We start from the raw sequence: 21,436 nt of genomic DNA, 5'->3' as shown, positions 1-21,436 counted from the left end.
GCTATGTTAAGCAGATCGCCAAGTGATTTATTTAGAAATCACCCTACAACGAGGTAGGTCAAAACATTATGTGCTAATGCATGCGAGAGAAGCGATATGTAGACCACTCTCCGAAAGCAATACCACGCGAAAAGAAAAATAGGGAGTGATCTAGTCTTTACCAAGAATCCATAAGAATTCTCAAGGTATTAAGACTTTCATCGATCAAAATAAAAAGAAATAAAAGATGGAACCATATTTAAAAGCTCCTTTCATCCATAATTTCAATCAGTTAATATTGCGGATTTTGATTCTCATCCTATCGACACCCTAAGTCCATTGAAATTAGAGAGAAATTAGGCGTCTAACTTGTGATTCAAAGAAAATATCAAAAGAATGGAGTAGAAGAAGAGTTAGAACCAAAAACAAGTCAAAAACCACAAAAACAAGCGTTCTGCATTAAGGAAATCGATTTCCCTTCGGAGGGAAATCGATTTCCTGCCTTCAGACTTCAAAAACAGGCGCAAAAAAACAGAGTGGAAATTGATTTCCCTCTGGAGGAAATCGATTTCCTGCGCACATTTTGAAAAAAAAAATAGCATTATGCACTATAAGACTCAATTTAGACAAACATACAAACACCTTATGATCACATATCAATTGGAGCACGAATATCCCTTGAGATTGTTTAATTATGTGGTTTTCAGGCGAAAGGATCTATCCAAGCCATAAGAGGGCAGGAAGCCTTTCAATCGGATGTGCGGGTCATCGAGAGAAATCATTCGCTATAAGACTGCCCCATGCCATGAAGAGGGCAGGTAGTCTAAGGGAAGGATATAATAGTCATTTAAGGCATCATGCGAGGATACCTTAGCAATTTGGGACAATCATTTTATAAGGCAACATCAAGGGAGTTTCAATAACTTTGAAGGCGACAGGCAACATTGCTTTAGGTATCCTCGGAATCGAGGGACTTGACTATTTTTTAGGCAACAAAATTAAGGCAACAATAATAAGGCAACAAGGCAACCAGAGGGATTACCCTAAAGGTGTGTGTGTGGCACAATCACGTGGTTAACTTCGATGACATTTATCTTGTAGTTAAGTGATTCCAGATTCAATTAATAATCTTGCACTCCCTATTTTACTAACCACGCAGTTAAAATGGCAGAAATTAAAGGCAGGAATTAAAGTTCCTACGCTATTACAATAAACACCTGCGGGGATGGGGGAAATTAACAAACAGAAGAAATAAGAATGATTAATAATTAGTTTTAAATACTGAATGCCTTGATTTCCTCGAACCTTGATTGACCCTTAAAATTAAAATGAAAATAATGGGGGATGAGTGTATTACAAATTCATTGGTAATTGGAACAAACCCTATTTTAATGCCAAAATAAGAATTAAAATGATATTTTAAACAAAAGATAATTAGAAACTTAGCTTTTTGACTTGAACGCGCATGGCTGACGGATCTTTGATTAAACCTGAAAATCTGGGTATAAAGAAGAGAAATGGTTAGTGCATTGCAGCCCTAAAATAAGGGTTAGCCAAACAATAAGGTTCAGAGGGTTTTTTATGGTGATAAATTCTAAATCTTGAGGGTTAATGAACAAACCTAAAAATACAATTAATGGTTAAAATTAACAAACTAAAAATTAAAATTAATAAAAAAAATTAAAAGAAAACTAATTGTTAACCCTATTTATTCATCATATATAAATAAAAAATTTAAGTTAAGAGAAAATCGAGCCTTCGATTAAATGGCTATATAAATATTAAATAAAAATATAAAGTCTAAATGAAATAGTTAAATAAAAAAACAAGAGAAGAAAAAAGGAAAAAATAGAAAAGAAAAAAAGGAGTGCTTTATGCAATTAAAGAATAAAGTAAAAAAATTATTAAAAGGGACTCAACTCTGATCAGGTGAGGTGAGTCTTTAGGGTGCATGTTAAGCTCCGAATCCTTAGACGTTGGATCTAGTACCAGGGAGATTTGAAGGCTGGTTTCTGGGGGTCTACCGTAGTCGCGCGTGAAGTGGTGACGCTGGATCTGTAGACAAGAAAATACAAGAAAATATTTGCAAAAACCTGGGTTCGAACCCAGGTTCGTACACTTCCAATCCCATGCGCTGACCAACCATGCCATGATTGTTAGTTGTTAAGAAACACAAAACAAATGTTAAATATTAAAACATGTTAATTAAAGAAATTCAGAAAAGACAAGGTCAAACGTGGGGCCCGTGTGTTTCTGACCAGCGAATGGGAATAAAGGAGAAGAATTGTCTGTCCATTCCAGTCATGACACGCGCAGAAGGAGAGGGTAAATGGTTAACCGACCAACCAAAACAACGCACGCGTATCTCAAGGGCTTAATCACTATTCACTGTCCTCTTCAATGGTACCTGTGGATTTTCTTATGAATATAGCTGCGCCTTTACATGCGGATTTTTCCGCAGGTTTGCTTCTTCCATTGTTGCGTTTTGGAAACCTGTAAAAACATGATCTACACAAATGAAAACATACCAAGATCCACCAATTGGCACCTTCTGAATCCAATGGTGGTGTTAGTTTTATCTAAAAATGCTTGGAACATGTAAAACAAAAAGTTTCTTCTTGAAACCCTAACAATGGTGCAACTCGTATCTTGCATCAAAACTCACAACCAATGGTTCTATTCTTCTCCATACATTGCTAGGACCTTGTACATGTAATCATATCTTATTTAAACATAGTAATTCACGAGGTGCAAGAATCAAGAATGTATGTCAACATGGTGATCATGATATATGAGTTCTAAAGGGCATTAAAGCATAGATAAGGATTCAAATCTTCGTTTACTCACCTTAGGGAAGAAGTTGGGCTTGGATCCTTGCCATTTAGGTTCCTTGAGAATTTTGAAGAAAATATTACATATTTCTTTCTAATTTGGTCCAAATATCTTTCAAATCTCCTCTGCACGAATTTTGTTCAATATTTGATCCCCTTGATTGATTAAGATTGATTGGAAATCAAATCCTTGATTAAAACTAATTTTTTTATATTTATAATGATTTATTCTTATTTAAATGAATTAAAAATTCAAATAAAACCTCCTTTTGGAAAGCTCAAGATGTCCTCTAAAACCTCCTTTTGGTTTCATCTCAATTGAGTTTACCATGTTCAGGTTATGAGCTTTTGAAACATATGACTTTTTGTTGACCTTTTGGAGGACCTGTAATGTTTTGACCCATATCTCTCAAATGAATCATTTTTGGTCTTGGCATGTGAGAGACAAAGTTGTAGAAAATTCAATTTCCTTCATAATGAGCTTTGGATGGGCATTTTTTGATGTTCCATGTGAAAGTTATGGCTGGTCAAAGTTGGGTTGACTTTTAGTTAGAAAAACCCTAATTTAGAAACTTTTGAAATTGTTGATTTCTGAACTTTTCTTGATGAATCATGATCAATACTTGATCAAATGATGAATGATACTTCATAATGAGGATATTGACCAAAAATCAGAAGTTTTGACTATGGTTTGACCATAATTTGACATTTAGGTCAACTAGTCGATTATTGATCGTTTTGGCCATTGGATGAGCAATCTTTTGATTAAGAGCTTGAAAATTGATATGAGGATTATTTGAGGCATATAAGAGACCATGGGGTCCATTTGAGGTATCAGAAATTGATTTTACTTTGAGAAGATCAAAACCCTAGTTTTGGTCCTCCATACTTAGAAGGAGGATGAATGTGCTTGCAATTAGAGATTGTGTGAGCCAGTGGAGACTACCCGAGCCAAACTATCTTGAAATATAATGGGAAAATTTTGGGGTATGACAAGATGCTTATACATAAAAATGAAAGGTAAATAAAAAAATAGCATTCCGCAATTCGGATTTGAACCCGAATTTTTAAATATGTTAGAACTGCCGACAGTGCAACTATGTATGATGTGATATTTATGTTCAAATTGATTTTTATATTTTTGTGAATCAACATAACAACCAATTTTTATATAAATATTATAGACATTTTTTTACAAATTTTTTTACCACAAAGTTATTCCAAAAATATTTTCAATACTTTTTTATAAAATATATATATTTTTTAATTATTTTGTTTTGGCTTTATTTTACGCTAATAATATATATTTATATTACTAAACATGAAGAGGATCTTTAAAAAAAATATTATTTTGCAGCCGGGATTCGAAAATGGATTCATAAACATTTTTAAATTGTTGGTAGTGCTACTGCGGAAGATGTCATGTTTACGAGTAAATTGATTTTTATATTGTTGTTTATCAACATAACAACCAACTTTCATATAAAATTTTTATACATTAATCCTAATTAAATAGACTAATTAAATCAAACAATGTTAATTAATATTTAATCTATACAATTAATATAATAAGATAAATAATAAAATAAATATATAAAGAAACCTTGGCAGTAATCATGTACGTAGGGGTCTTGAGGGTGCATGATGGACCTTCAAGTTCTTGAATGTTAGATCTTATACAAGCTTAATCTGATGGTGCTGGATTGAACGTGCATCGTTGGATCATATAGGCTAGTTGCGTAGGATCTGTAAGCAACTTAAAAAATACAAGTTTGTAGATGTTGTTGATTGGCTGTAATTTTTGGTAAAACTCATTGTGTTTCTATCTTGTCAAATCTGGTGTCATGACATGCAGTCTACTGTTGTGAAGTTTTTCTTATGCAGGCCTTTACCTGATGTCAAGGCCGATGTCATGACATTTGAAGCTGTTACGTTCTTTTCTGTTACTATTTATGGTTATGTGATCTGATAAGATCCTATGCGCTTTATTTGGAAATGTTGGATTCTGATCTGATTCAAGGACGTCTTTGATGGTTATTATTTTTAGTTCCTTGATTTATGGAAATTAGTTTTATTAGGGTTAAAACTAATTTGGATCCAAGGCCCAGCTGCTGTGTTTTATGAAGGCTATATATTCTACGAAGAAGCTGCTGATCACGTTAGGGTTTTTGTTTGGAGAAGCTTTAAGAGTTCTTTGTTTTAAGTTTTCGTTCTAGCCTTCTTGTAAGCCAAACAATCATCATGATGATTGTCTTGGTCTAGGTGTTTTGATTTGAGTTGTAAGAAGTACTCAAAGCTTTTAAGCAAGAGTACTATTGTACTTGATCAAAGCTTTTAAGCAAGATCAAGTTGTGTCTTTGAAGTGTGTCTTCTTTTGTTATTCGTTGACTATTTTTCATCACTGCTGTGATTGAGGGGGAGTGAGTAGGATCTCTGATCTAAGTTATTTAGATTGAAGTTGCATTGGGTAGATATTAAGTGAAAGGAGTAATATTGATCTGTATTACCTTTAATTGATATTACTTATAGCGGACTTCCTCCCTGGCTTGGTAGCCCCAGATGTAGGTGTGATTGCACCGAACTAGGTTAACAACTTTCTTGTGTTGTTATTCTGTTTACTCCTTGTTCATTTGTTTAAAAGCATTCAGATAGTAATGTCGTGACATCCTGTTCGACATCGCGTGTCTGAGTCCAGAATTTCAATTGGCATCAGAGCAGGCACCCTGCCTGTTTTTACTGGGTGAGATCTAGGGACAGTATTTTCTGGTACTATGGACAAAAAAGGTGGTGGATTTGTGATTAGGCCACCCATTCTGGATGGTTCCAATTATGATTATTGGAAACCTCGCATGGTGGCTTTTCTGAAATCCGTGGATAGTAAAGCATGGAGAGCTGTGAACAAAGGATGGGAACATCCTGTCATTACTGATAAAGATGGCAAGAAAACTCTTAAACCAGAGGAAGAATGGGACAAAGATGAAGAGGCATTGGCGCTTGGCAACTCTAAAGCCTTAAATGCTTTATTCAATGGAATTGACAGGAATATATTCAGACTGGTACACCAGTGTGAACTAGCCAAAGATGTCTGGGATACCCTCAAGACTACTCATGAGGGCACCTCCAAAGTGAAGATGTCAAGACTTCAACTGCTAACTACGAAGTTTGAAAATCTAAGGATGAGAGATGATGAAAGTATTAAGGATTTTCATATGAATATACTTGATATTGCTAATACCTCAGGAGCTTTGGGAGAGAAAATGTCTGATGAAAAGCTGGTGAGAAAAATCCTTAGATCCCTACCTAAGAGATTTGATATGAAAGTTACAGCTATAGAAGAGGCACAGGACATCAGCAAAATGAAGGTAGAAGAGTTAATTGGATCTCTTCAAACCTTTGAGATGGGGATCAGTGAAAATTCTGAAAAGAAGAACAAAAGCATAGCTTTTGTGTCCAACTCTCAAGAAGAAGCAGAGGAAAGTAGAGAAGAGAATCTATCTGAATCTATAGCTATGCTTGGTAAACAATTCAACAAAATTATGAGAAGAATGGATCAGAAGCCAAGACCTAATGCCAAGAACATCTCATCTGACATCAGTAGATCTTATGACTCTGGCAGCAGAGCAAAACCAGAAGAAAAGTACAATCACATCAAAGGGATTCAATGTCATGGATGTGTAGGGTATGGACATATTAGAGCTGAATGTCCTACTTATCTCAAGAAACAAAAGAAAGGATTGTCAGTCTCCTGGTCTAATGAAGATTCTGAGAGTGATTTTGAAGAAGAATCAGCCAAACATGTCACAGCCCTTACTGGGGTTTGCAATTATGATGAAGATTCTAGTGAAGATGAGCTAACCTTTGAAGAACTGGCAGCCTCCTACAGAAAGCTGTGTATCAGAAGTGCTGAAGTTTGTCAACAAGGTGAAAAACAGAAGAAATACATAGTTCAGTTGGAGGATGATAACAAAGGGCTTAGTAAAACTATATCTGAACTAAACAGTGAAATTATCATGTTACAATCCAAACTTGATCAGATGTCAAAATCTGTAAAAATGTTGAACAGTGGCTCGGATATGTTGGAGGAGATTTTGCAGATTGGAAAAAGTTCAGGAGATATGTCTGGTATAGGATTTGTTGGTGCAAAGAAACATTCCCAAGATAGTAGCAGAACTAAACCTGAAGCTGAGATGTTGAAACCAATGTCAAAACATGTGACTCAACATCACGAGAAAAGTGAAATGAAGAGAAAGTTTCAAAGATGGAGATGTCATTACTGTGGAAGATTTGGGCACATTAAGCCCTTTTGCTTCAGATTATATGGATACCCAGATCAAGCTCCTTACTACAAACCTAAGCAGATCATGCCCATCCAGAAGCAACAATGGAAACCTAAAAATATGGCTTTAATAGCCCATACATCTCTTAGAGTTTCAGCCAAAGAAGATTGGTATTTTGACGGTGGATGTTCCAGACACATGACTGGAATCAAGAATCTGCTTGTTGATATCAAGAATCATTCTACTAGCTATGTAACCTTTGGTGATGGAGCTAAAGGAGAAATCAAAGGAGTTGGAAAACTAGACTGTTCAGGAGTGCCAAATTTAGAAGGTGTTTTGTTGGTCAAAGGCCTGACTGCTAACCTCATAAGCATCAGTCAACTCTGTGACCAAGGATACCAAGTCAACTTCACTAAAGCTGAGTGTGTGGTTACTAATGAAGAAAAGGAAGTAGTAATGAGGGGAGTCAGATCCAAAGATAACTGCTACTTGTGGGTGTCTCATGAATCCAGCTACTCAACTGTATGTTCTAAAGAAGAAGAAGCAAAGCTGTGGCACCAAAAACTTGGTCACCTTCATCTAAGAGGTATGAAAAGGATTATTTCTCTGGAAGCTGTGAGAGGATTTCCTAAGCTACAAATTGATGAAGGAAGAATATATGGTGAATGTCAGGTAGGAAAACAAACCAGGATGTCACATCCAAAGGTTACACATCTGACCACTTCTAGAGTTCTTGAACTGCTCCATATGGACTTGATGGGACCAATGCAAATAGAAAGTCTTGGAGGAAAGAAATATGCTTATGTGGTTGTGGATGACTACTCCAGATACACTTGAGTAAACTTCATCAGAGAAAAGTCAGATGTGTTTGATGTTTTCAAGGACCTATGTCAAAGAGTTCAAAGAGAAAAAGAAATTGGTGTTGTGAGAATTAGAAGTGATCATGGAAAGGAATTTGAGAATCAAAAGTTTGCTGATTTCTGCTCCTCTGAAGGAATACATCATGAATTTTCATCCCCTATTACTCCAAAGCAAAATGGGGTTGTTGAAAGAAAAAATAGAACTATTCAAGAATCATCCAGAGCCATGATCCATGCTAAGAATCTTCCTATCTACTTCTGGGCTGAAGCCATGAATACTGCTTGTTATGTCCATAATAGAGTTACCTTAAGAAAAGGAACCTCTACCACCCTATATGAGATCTTGAAGGGAAGAAAACCCACTGTCAAATACTTCAATGTGTTTGGTAGTAAGTGTTACATTCTTGCTGATAGAGATCACAGAAGAAAGATGGATCCCAAGAGTGATGAAGGAATCTTTCTGGGCTACTCTACAAACAGTAGAGCCTATAGAGTGTTCAACTCAAGAACCAGAATAATAATGGAGTCCATAAATGTTGTGGTTGATGATGTCCACAATCAAGCAGATGTCACAGAAGATGTCGGAACATTCTGGGATATTACAGCTGAAGGATCTACAAGAGAAGATGATTGCAGTCCTACTATCACAGAATCTGAGACTGAACCTCCTAACAAGAGTCCATCTATAAGAGTTCAAAAAAATCATCCTAGTGAACTTATTATAGGAGATCTCAACAGTGGAATTACTACAAGGTCAAGGGAAGTAGTTTCAAACTCTTGTTTTGTGTCAAAAATTGAACCTAAAAATGTCAAGGAAGCATTAACAGATGAGTTCTGGATTAATGCTGTAACACCCTTCTAAACCCCGCGGAAATTAATAAAATAATTCAGAGTAAAACATGAAAACAAGGGTGCCACAATTCAATTTAAAACAATTATCATAAATCGATTGTCATGCTTCACTTAGGGACAAAATTATCAATTTAACAAAATCATGTTTCTACACAACGGAACATTAATCAACAGATAAGCATAACATCATCTATGCAATATCTCACAAAATTAATCCGATAACAACAAAAATAGAGTATCATCATAAACTCTAAACTAGCGTTCCCCCAGTGTTACAATATCAGAGCATGACACCGACGCTATACTTAAACAAATTGGCCTATGAGCTATCCTCACCAAAGCCAAAGCCGCTACTCGCCAATCTGAAAATGTCAACAGTAAGGGTGAGTCTCATTCAAATTAACAAATGTTATTGAATCATACATAATAACACATCATAGTTACATCATTCACCCAATTGTTTCATAAACAGACATTCAGACAAGTTTCATCATCACAAAACAATCCACCAACACATCATCAATATTTATAACACTAGAATACATCCAATCATGTTATAAAAGTCATGCATATGAATGCAACTGACACTATGCATGTGGTACCAACATCATCAAATGGGAATAACCCATGACCGATCCAACATCATCAAGATACGGCCCTGCCAGCACAGATTCCACACAATGGGAATCATGCCCTTCACTGATCCAACACACCCTTATGGATACAGCATCAACAATGAATATGAATGAATGCAAACATATATGAAACATACTTATACCATCGTCTAGTCTATGAGTAACATCATCTAATACTCAAATCATCATCATCATCATCAAAGTATGTTTATATACATTAGCATCATTCAAATACAATCAATCAATCATCATCATCATCATTAAAGAACATACATGTATTCACATCAATCATCATCATCAATAAGAAATAACATACATGTATCCACATCATTCCAAAAACAATCATCACCTAATAATGTTTTTCAAAACAACATCTTATATTGTCACATTTCATCATATATGTCAACAATACGTCATTCATCAAACTAACAAATATTCACATCATACTCATATCCTCGCATAGGATGTCTCATAAGCTTCTTCATACAATTCAAACAAATCGTCATACGACTCATATTTTAAACACAGCATACATCGTCATGTCTTATCATATATATCCACAACACGTCATACATCAAAACAAGCAAATGATGATAAAATAAATTCGAAATGCTGCTCATTTCATTATTATAACACAAAGAATATTTCATAAGCTTCATTCTGCTCGAAATGGTACTTAAAACAGGCCAACGGTTCAAAAGTTATGCATCTTTAAACTTTCCAAAATCACTAGCAGCACGCGGCGCCACACAATGTTCGCGACGCGCTGCCAGGAAACAACGCCTTCGCGGCGCCAACAAGGGACGCGGCGCCAACAAGGGACGCGGCGCTAACTGAGTAAAAATAATTTTCCTTAAGCTTTCTGCCAAGCAGTTCGCGGCGCCAAAACATGGACGCGGCGCAAACTGGCGATTTCACCGATTCTCAATCGCAAAATGACGGCATACGAACTTGAATCCCAAATTCCTCAACCTTGACCAAATCGATTCAAGTTGATCAAACACCACAAAACAGCCACACAACATATATCATACACACATATAACATATATTATGCATCATCAAACATCATACAACACCAAATTCATGGAGATTCATCAAAACAGATAATTATCAACAAACATCCCCAAAATCCCAACTCTATCATACGACTCAATTGACATGAAATAATATATCTATATCAGTCCTATTATCCATAACCCAATAATAGATGTTAATCGGAAGAGTCTCCCCTTACCTTAGCCAAGAATCTGGACTTTTCCCCTTCTTCTTCATCAAACCCGTAAGCCATTTTTCCCTCAATTTCAGCAAGAATCTCCCATCTTCAAACTCGCTTATATCCCTCATCGAGAACCTCCCTGACACGAATTAATATATCAAATCGAAGGAAATTTCGTGTAGAATCCGAATTTTCGAGAATTACCTGATTTGGAGTTACGAGCCGAGAGTTATGACCCATTTTGTGAAGGTTGCATCATGAATACGAAAATGGCTTTTGTATATGAGTTCTTCTCCTCTCCCTCTTAGGTCTTTCTCCTCTCTTTCTCAATTTTCTCTTATTTTCTTGTTTTATCAAAACATAACATAATTTAGTAATGGGCCTCTTCACACTAACACCCCCACATTACTGACTCCACCAAAGGCCCAACACTACATTTTATTATTTCTTCCCCACATAATTCCAATAAAATGCTAATTCAAATTAATTAATTTAAAACTTAATTAAATTAATTAAATAATAAATTTTGGGATGTTACAACTCTCCCCCACTAAAAGAGTTTTCGTCCTCGAAAACATCCTTCAATCAAAGAGTTCCGGATAGGAGTCTTTCATCTGGCTCTCCAGTTCCCAAGTAACATTTCCATCAGTCAATCCTCAAATTCCATCTGACATAACCAACCGGAAACACATCTCACACGTTCAATCTCAGCTCTTACGTCGCATTTTGACTATCCAAAGGTGTACTACTCGTTATACCTCTAAAAGGTTAATAACAATAGAACATTGAGGTACAACCAATTCAATACGCCAAATAACTGAATAATATAATTACGCGACCATGGTATGATCACATTGATCAACACTGCAGTAATGCATTCCATCCACCAAACATACCAACCTTAGACACACTCTTCCATCTGAGCGATAAAATAATACTTACACTTTTTACCAACTGCTTCCTTCAAGAAACTCAATACTCATATTCCTTTACCATTGAATTCCAATTATCTGACTCCTCTTAAGTCACACCATCAATTATCCAACACTTTACATCTTGCTTTCACTACACTACTCTGATTACTCATTACAGTCATCTATACCAATTAGATTTCTGAGTTATACCCAACTCTGGTCCTCTTTACTCATTCGTTCAAGAATCATTCTTTACCATCCATGGTACTAGTCCACTACTCATCAATACTTACTCGCACTCAAAAACAAATCCCTGAGTTACTACATCTATTAAACATTCCAACCATCGGAATGAGTGTACACAAGTAGTTATAATCACACTCATCAGCCTGGATATACCATTGCTTACATAATAGCTCAAACTGAATCTCACTCTTCTTTAAGAATTAAATCAACTTCGTCCTTCATAGAGTATAATTCTTCATTATATCTGGAATCCACAATATCGCCTTATCAACGAAACAAAATCATTATAACATCATATAGTATCAACTCGTCATCTTAACTTTGCCAAATACATACCCGTTAACTACGTACAACCATAATAACATGTTCGTCATCTCGAAAATTATTCAAAAGAGTTCTAATTCTTCGATACGACATCATTCACTAGATTCTGAATCCAACACATAAATCAATACATAGTCTCTATGTAGGCTTCCGACATATTAATTCCTCACTGTCCACGAATAGTACTTGCACACTACTCCACATCACACTTTCGCTGTGCGACTCTGATTACCTGTCTTAAGTCATCATCCACCATGTTGCACTCTTTCATATTCACTTCTTCATAAGTTCACACAACATAGTGAGTGATTATTCTCACGGCTTAGTATTCATCACATCTTAAACCATTAAGGTAACAAAACAAGCTTATCTCTTCTATATGATTCCGTCTACTATCTACAAGAGATTAAGGGTGATCAAGTCCTCAATTTTTCAATAGATAGCCGACAATCATATTTAAGCATAAATCGTCGTTACTACATAATAGTGTCCTTTCCGAGTTTGCACTCAAACTCATTAACATCGTCATAGTCCAATAATTCACTACGGTGTCCTCCTAGAATATCCTTATGAAGCTCAAAACATCAGTTACACAAATCCAATCACTCAACCTCATTACATCGTTTTCGTCGATTCTGAATTCACCGCCTTTACTTTGGTAATTCAAAGTCAACCTATCGATCAACTCAACATCATCTTTTTGACCTTCTCTAATCTCGTCAAGAATACCACTAGTCATCTTCTAGCATACTCAATCTAACACTATTAGGAGTTCCTTCACATACCAACTCAAGTCTCTAAATTGTCCAATTAAATCCAACTCATTCACCATTAGCACTGACATATTTAAAGACTCCCTACTCAACGCAGTAACACAACATTCATAACTTGCGGTTTTACTCCAAATTCTATGACATCTTTCATGTCCAAATATCATTCCACTCGGAATCTCAACAAGGTCTTCCTCACATCAACAGATGTTAGAAATTCCCTACAATTCTTCTTTTATACTTATCGTTACTTTGCCATCGCAATTACGATTCCGAGGGTTCTAAAGTTTACTTCACCTTTACTACTAATTTACTCATTCACTAAAATTCATCGGTATTCAAATCATCTTTGTGACCGAACATCTCGTCGACTTATTCATCAACAACATGTTCTACTCCATGTCGTTCCAAACAATCGCGGTAGTAGGCATTCTTATTCAACAAGTTTCACGCTTCCATAACCGACTTCAGAACCTCTCCTCATAGGGTCACTCTACTGTATTTATAACTCTTCCATAAATTAGAACACAATCCCTCCTCCTCGTAGGTTCAAACGGCACATTAATCCGACACTCGGAACTCAAGATATTAATTTTCCAATCATTGCCCGAAAAATGCAACACTGACATCATGCAGCGACACTCTATACGATATATCCAAAACTCCTCAATTGGTAAATTCAATTCTTAAAATTACTCCTCAACAAACCTTCTAATTATTCCTTCGATCCATTCAACACTGACACTGACATCCAGTGCAGTACCAATAAACAAGTCTAGTTATAAGAACAAGAGTAACCATAACTTCACCTCTTTCCAACGTCATCCTGTCACAATTAAATATGTTACAGCTAGTGCAACTATTTTTATAACAAAGTTCATCTCGTTAGCTTTCCGACGCTTCAAATGGAACTCAATTCGGATGTCCAGAACTCCAGTTATGAATTTTCGAAGTTTCGCAGCTATTCAGAAATTTTCCTGCGTTTTGCTTACGAAAATCTCTCTCCAAAACTCATTCTCTTCAACTCTATCACATTCTAAACAGCCGCTTATCATGTCTCTTCACTTCCAAACATTCTTATGACTTGAGCAACACATCCTATCGCCGAAGTGCAATTTCTGGAACATTACGACAACAATCCTCTTTGCAAACTTGCAGCTGAATCTCTTCCGAGACGTAAGGCTACTCAACTGACATATTCGCAGCACACCAGCAAAGCTGACACATCGCAACTTTCCAATTTCCTTCTCTTACAATAACTGTCAATTACCTCTAATCATCTTCCTTCCAGATGTTTCAACTCAATTCCCTGTGAAGTCTTAATTCTAAGTCACCTTCAATTCGGGAAACAACAAACTCCAACAACGCTCGCACTGTTGCCAACAACAGCCTACTGAGTCAATCTTCTTACAACTAAAACATAACCGAGAAGCGAAGCTTCTCTCCCACTTGTTTCAATCCAACTCCTGCAGCAAACAACCAAGTACCGACAGTGATTCACTCACATGTCGCGTACCAAGGAATAAAATACCGACAATATACAACGGTCGCGCAACTCAACTGACTCAACAATTGGCCGGACGGACCGACCTGCTCTGATACCACTATTGTAACACCCTTCTAAACCTCGCGGAAATTAATAAAATAATTCAGAGTAAAACATGAAAACAAGGGTGCCACAATTCAATTTAAAACAATTATCATAAATCGATTGTCATGCTTCACTTAGGGACAAAATTATCAATTTAACAAAATCATGTTTCTACACAACGGAACATTAATCAACAGATAAGCATAACATCATCTATGCAATATCTCACAAACTTAATCCGATAACAACAAAAATAGAGTATCATCATAAACTCTAAACTAGCGTTCCCCCAGTGTTACAATATCAGAGCATGACACCGACGCTATACTTAAACAAATTGGCCTATGAGCTATCCTCACCAAAGCCAAAGCCGCTACTCGCCAATCTGAAAATGTCAACAGTAAGGGTGAGTCTCATTCAAATTAACAAATGTTATTGAATCATACATAATAACACATCATAGTTACATCATTCACCCAATTGTTTCATAAACAGACATTCAGACAAGTTTCATCATCACAAAACAATCCACCAACACATCATCAATATTTATAACACTGGAATACATCCAATCATGTTATAAAAGTCATGCATATGAATGCAACTGACACTATGCATGTGGTACCAACATCATCAAATGGGAATAACCCATGACCGATCCAACATCATCAAGATACGGCCCTGCCAGCACAGATTCCACACAATGGGAATCATGCCCTTCACTGATCCAACACACCCTTATGGATACAGCATCAACAATGAATATGAATGAATGCAAACATATATGAAACATACTTATACCATTGTCTAGTTTATGAGTAACATCATCTAATACTCAAATCATCATCATCATCATCATCAAAGTATGTTTATATACATTAGCATCATTCAAATACAATCAATCAATCATCATCATCATCATTAAAGAACATACATGTATTCACATCAATCATCATCATCAATAAGAAATAACATACATGTATCCACATCATTCCAAAAACAATCATCACCTAATAATGTTTTTCAAAACAACATCTTATATTGTCACATTACATCATATATGTCAACAATACGTCATTCATCAAACTAACAAATATTCACATCATACTCATATCCTCGCATAGGATGTCTCATAAGCTTCTTCATACAATTCAAACAAATCGTCATACGACTCATATTTTAAACACAGCATACATCGTCATGTCTTATCATATATATCCACAACATGTCATACATCAAAACAAGCAAATGATGATAAAATAAATTCGAAATGCTGCTCATTTCATTATTATAACACAAAGAATATTTCATAGGCTTCATTCTGCTCGAAACGGTACTTAAAACAGGCCAACGGTTTAAAAGTTATGCATCTTTAAACTTTCCAAAATCACTAGCAGCACGCGGCGCCACACAATGTTCGCGACGCGCTGCCAGGAAACGACGCCTTCGCGGCGCCAACAAGGGACGCGGCGCTAACTGAGTAAAAATAATTTTCCTTAAGCTTTCTGCCAAGCAGTTCGCGGCGCCAAAACATGGACGCGGCGCGAACTGGCGATTTCACCGATTCTCAATCGCAAAATGACGGCATACGAACTTGAATCCCAAATTCCTCAACCTTGACCAAATCGATTCAAGTTGATCAAACACCACAAAACAGCCACACAACATATATCATACACACATATAACATATATTATGCATCATCAAACATCATACAACACCAAATTCATGGAGATTCATCAAAACATATAAATATCAACAAACATCCCCAAAATCCCAACTCTATCATACGACTCAATTGACATGAAATAATATATCTATATCAGTCCTATTATCCATAACCCAATAATAGATGTTAATCGGAAGAGTCTCCCCTTACCTTAGCCAAGAATCTGGACTTTTCCCCTTCTTCTTCATCAAACCCGTAAGCCCTTTTTCCCTCAATTTCAGCAAGAATCTCCCATCTTCAAACTCGCTTATATCCCTCATCGAGAACCTCCCTGACACGAATTAATATATCAAATCGAAGGAAATTTCGTGTAGAATCCGAATCTTCGAGAATTACCTGATTTGGAGTTACGAGCCGAGAGTTATGACCCATTTTGTGAAGGCTGCACCATGAATACGAAAATGGCTTTTGTATATGAGTTCTTCTCCTCTCCCTCTTAGGTCTTTCTCCTCTCTTTCTCAATTTTCTCTTATTTTCTTGTTTTATCAAAACATAACATAATTTAGTAATGGGCCTCTTCACACTAACACCCCCACATTACTAACTCCACCAATGGCCCAACACTACATTTTATTATTTCTTCCCCACATAATTCCAATAAAATGCTAATTCAAATTAATTAATTTAAAACTTAATTAAATTAATTAAATAATAAATTTTGGGATGTTACAAATGCCATGCAGGAAGAACTAGGCCAGTTTGAAAGGAATGAAGTATGGGAGCTGGTACCAAGACCTAAAGGTACTAATGTCATTGGAACAAAATGGGTTTACAAGAACAAGTCAGATGAACTGGGAACTGTTGTCAGAAACAAAGCAAGGCTAGTTGCTCAAGGATACACTCAAGTTGAAGGAATTGACTTTGATGAAACCTTTGCTCCAGTTGCTAGACTTGAGTCAATTAGATTACTGCTAGGAGTTGCTTGTATTCTAAAATTCAAACTATATCAGATGGATGTGAAGAGTGCTTTCTTGAATGGATACTTGAGTGAGGAAGTTTATGTGGAGCAACCTAAAGGTTTTGCTGATCCAAACCATCCTGACTATGTGTACAAACTAAGAAAAGCTCTTTATGGCCTAAAATAAGCCCATAGAGCTTGGTATGAGAGACTAACTGAGTTTCTTACTGGTAATGGGTACAGGAAAGGAGGAATAGATAAAACAATTTTTGTTAAAGATGAAGGAGGAAAGATCCTGATTGCTCAAATCTATGTGGATGATATTGTGTTTGGTGGGATGTCAGACAAGATGACTAGACATTTTGTTGATCAGATGCAATCAGAATTTGAAATGAGCCTAGTTGGAGAATTAACTTATTTTCTTGGGCTGCAAGTTAAACAGATGGAAGACTCAATCTTTCTCTCTCAGAGTAAGTATGCTAAAAACATTGTTAAAAAGTTTGGAATGGAAAATGCTACTCACAAAAGAACACCAGCTCCTACTCACTTAAAGTTGTCCAAAGATGAAAAGAGAACCAGTGTTGATCAAAGTTTATATAGAAGCATGATAGGAAGCCTGCTGTATCTCACAGCCAGTAGACCTGATATTTCTTTTGCTGTTGGGGTGTGTGCCAGGTATCAAGCAGATCCAAAGATCAGTCATATCAATCAAGTCAAGAGGATCCTGAAATATGTGAATGGTACTTGTGAGTATGGAATGCTCTACTCTCATGGGTGTGAACCTATTCTCACTGGATATTGTGATGCAGATTGGGCTGGAAGTGCTGATGACAGAAAAGTACTTCAGGAGGATGTTTCTTCTTGGGGAATAATCTTATTTCATGGTTCAGCAAGAAACAAAATTATGTGTCTTTGTCCACTGCAGAGGCAGAATACATTGCAGCAGGAAGTAGTTGCTCTCAGCTTGTTTGGATGAAACAAATGTTAACAGAATACAATGTCACACAAGATGTCATGACATTATATTGTGACAACTTAAGTGCCATTAACATTTCAAAGAATCCCATTCAGCATAGCAGGACCAAGCACATTGATATTAGACACCATTACATTAGAGATCTTGTTGAGGATAAAATAATTGCCTTGGAACATGTTGCTACAAATCTTCAACTGGCTGACATTTTCACAAAAGCTTTGGATGCAAATCAATTTGAAAATCTAAGAAGTAAACTAGGCATTTGTCTTTGTGAAGGATTATAGCAATTAATTGGGTGTGGGGCCAGCAATATTTCTCTCTCCAAATATTTGATATCATTACACATTAAAGTGTATTTTCCCCCCCTTTTACAATTTGCCCAAACGGTTTCCATTCCCCCAAACCCTATCCTCCACACTCACGCTATCTCTCTGTGTTTCTGCATTCACAAACCTTTACCCAGCTTTCCATTTTCTCTCACCATGTCTCAGAGTTCTCCTTCAAAGAAATCTTCTCCTTCATCTGAAACAACATCAGGTTCTAGGGCACCCAATTTTGTGAGTGATCAAGATGTTGTGTTGGATGTTGTGCCATTGAACTCTATTCCTGCTACCGATCCTGTTCGTAGTCTACCAAGAAAGATGCATGCAAGAAAATCAACTGGTGGATCTGTTCCTGAAACCTTTTCTGTTCAAGGTAGAGAGGGTTCTGCTTATGTTCACAATGCGATCGCAGGTATTGTCACAAGAATCTTGAATGAAGGGAACAAGGTTGATGGAATATCTGTTCCTCTAGCCCAGATTCCTGCCTTTGAGAACAGCAAAGATGATCAAGATGGTCAAGATGATGCTAGCAAAGATCAGGGTGATGTTGAGACATCTGTTGATAACAATGATGAGAAGACCCCAGGTGCCAAAGATGTTGAGACATCTGAATCTATCAATGTTGAAACATCTGGTACTAAAGATGCTGAGATTCTTGAACCTGAGAAAGCTGAAGAGGTTCCTGTTGCTCCTTCTAAAGAAACCCTTAATGAAGGCCCTACTGTGCATGATGTGGTGAATCTGGATGATTCTATTGACATTGCTGATGATGAGCTCATCTCTAGCATCTCTCATAGAGTCAAGACTCGTAAGGGCAAACAGGCTTGTGATCAAGATTTCTCCAAACCTCAGGTTACTCCTCAAAAGAAGGTCACTATAAAGAAGGTCAAGAAGGTCCTTGCTGAACCTTCAACCACTGGGAGCAAGGTTACTGTGAAGAAGAGGAAGGAAAGAAGTGTTTCTGTCCCTGAAGACGATGTCTTAAGTGATGTCCCTGACATCCCATCAAAGAAGAAGATTGCTGTCACAAAATCCTCCACAAAGGTTCGTGATGTTCCTTTGGACAACATTTACTTGCACTATGCTTCAAATGCTATCCAATGGAAGTTTGTTTATCAAAGAAGGCTGGCTCTAGAAAGAGAATTAGCTAATGATGCTCTGGAATGTCAAGAGGTCATGAAGCTCATCAAGTCTGCAGGTTTGATTAAAACTGTTACTCATTTTTCAAAGTGTTATGAAATGCTTGTGAAGGAATTTATTGTGAATTTGTCTCAAGATTGTGGTGATGGAAGAACTGATGATTTTCATAAGGTGTATGTTAGAAGAAAGTGTATAGATTTTTCCCCTGCTGTTATCAACCTATATCTAGGTAGAGATGCTGAGGCTCAACCTGAGCTTGAAGTGACTGATAATGAGGTGTGCAAGGTAATCACTAGTGGTAAGGTTAAGAAGTGGCCCATAAAGAGCAAACTGTCTGCTAGTTCTCTTAATGTCATGTATGCATTGCTGCACAAAATTGGTGCTGCTAACTGGGTGCCTACCAATCACACTTCTACCATTGCTGTTGGCCTAGGAAGATTCATATATGTTGTGGGAACCAAGACAAAATTTGACTATGGGACTTACATATTTGATCAAACTATGAGGCATGTTGGTACCTCTGCTACCAAGCTTCCCATTGCTTTCCCATCTCTGATATGTGGGATAATCCTCAAGCAACACCCTGGAATTCTGAAAAGTAAAGATTCTGTATGTAAGAGGGAGAGTGCCTTGTCTTTTCACTACAAGCTGCTTCAGAGGTCTGATGACATGACATCTGCTGGGACATCACAACCCAGCAAGTCTGTGAACAAAGCCCTTCTTATTGCTGAGCTGAAAGAGACTTGTCAAGAGTTGGACAACAGGAAGCTGAAACTTGAGAAGCTCGTCCAAAGTCTTGAGCAGTCTCCAGATGATGACCTTGCTGGTGAGAGGGATGGTGACAATATGGATGAAGACAAAGGTGCTGAGGAAGAGGCTGAGGAAGAGGCTGAGGATGCTGAGACTGAGGGTGCTGAAAGTCGGAGTAGTGATGCTGCTGAAGAGACTAGTAGCTCAAGTGATGACAATCCTGGTGGCTCTAGTGATGAAGACAGTGATGGGTCTGATGATTAGCTCTGATTCTGATTGTGTTTTGGCTCCTTTTGTGGCTAAAAAGGGGGAGTAATGGTGGTTGTTTTGGTGGTCTTTTGGTGGTCTTTTGGTTTTTCTTGTTGGTTGATGGACATGGTTGTTTTTTGTTGTTTTCTTTATTTTGGGTGTTTCCTGGTTCTCCCTGACAATGACAAGTGGTTTCTGTAACAGTTGATTAAGTAGATGTTTTCTGGTGATTAATCAAGATGCTGTTGTTTGCTTACAGAATTTATTTTTCTGTTGTTGGCTGCTATTGTTTGCTTACAGAATTTATTTTTCTGTTGTTGGCTGCTGTGTATGCTCTGATATCTGTTTGGTTACATCAATTAGTGTTTTAGCCAAAAATTTGCCAAAGGGGGAGTTTGTAGATGTTGTTGATTGGCTGTAATTTTTGGTAAAACTCATTGTGTTTCTATCTTGTCAAATCTGGTGTCATGACATGCAGTCTACTGTTGTGAAGTTTTTCTTATGCAGGCCTTTACCTGATGTCAAGGCCGATGTCATGACATTTGCAGCTGTTACGTTCTTTTCTGTTACTATTTATGGTTATGTGATCTGATAAGATCCTATGCGCTTTATTTGGAAATGTTGGATTCTGATCTGATTCAAGGACATCTTTGATGGTTATTATTTTTAGTTCCTTGATTTATGGAAATTAGTTTTATTAGGGTTAAAACTAATTTGGATCCAAGGCCGAGCTGCTGTGTATTATGAAGGCTATATATTCTACGAAGAAGCTGCTGATCACGTTAGGGTTTTTATTTTGAGAAGCTTTAAGAGTTCTTTGTTTTAAGTTTTCATTCTAGCCTTCTTGTAAGCCAAACAATCATCATGATGATTG

General features: G+C 36.9%; 1 protein-coding gene across 1 annotated transcript; it reads left to right on the top strand.

Annotated features, from left to right (window-relative positions):
* Positions 1–18,582: 18,582 nt before the first annotated feature.
* On the top strand, positions 18,583–20,577 carry LOC131613763 (uncharacterized). The gene is made up of 2 exons (XM_058885409.1): positions 18,583–19,413; positions 19,849–20,577. The coding sequence occupies exons 1-2, from the start codon at positions 18,583–18,585 to the stop codon at positions 20,575–20,577; spliced, it is 1,560 nt and encodes a 519-aa protein (XP_058741392.1).
* Positions 20,578–21,436: the final 859 nt, after the last annotated feature.

The sequence above is a fragment of the Vicia villosa genome, linkage group LG6, assembly GCF_029867415.1.
Source record: "Vicia villosa cultivar HV-30 ecotype Madison, WI linkage group LG6, Vvil1.0, whole genome shotgun sequence".
NCBI lineage: Eukaryota > Viridiplantae > Streptophyta > Magnoliopsida > Fabales > Fabaceae > Vicia > Vicia villosa.
The sequence above is the reverse complement of the archived record's forward strand: the minus strand, read 5'-3'. Positions and strand labels throughout refer to the sequence as shown.

Bases quoted from the DNA above. Each gene is read 5' to 3' on its own strand.
- LOC131613763 (XM_058885409.1), top strand. From the start codon at position 18,583: ATGTCTCAGAGTTCTCCTTCAAAGAAATCTTCTCCTTCATCTGAAACA. The intron at 19,414-19,848 runs GTCCCTGACATC...GAGGTGTGCAAG, and splicing joins AAGACGATGTCTTAAGTGAT to GTAATCACTAGTGGTAAGGT.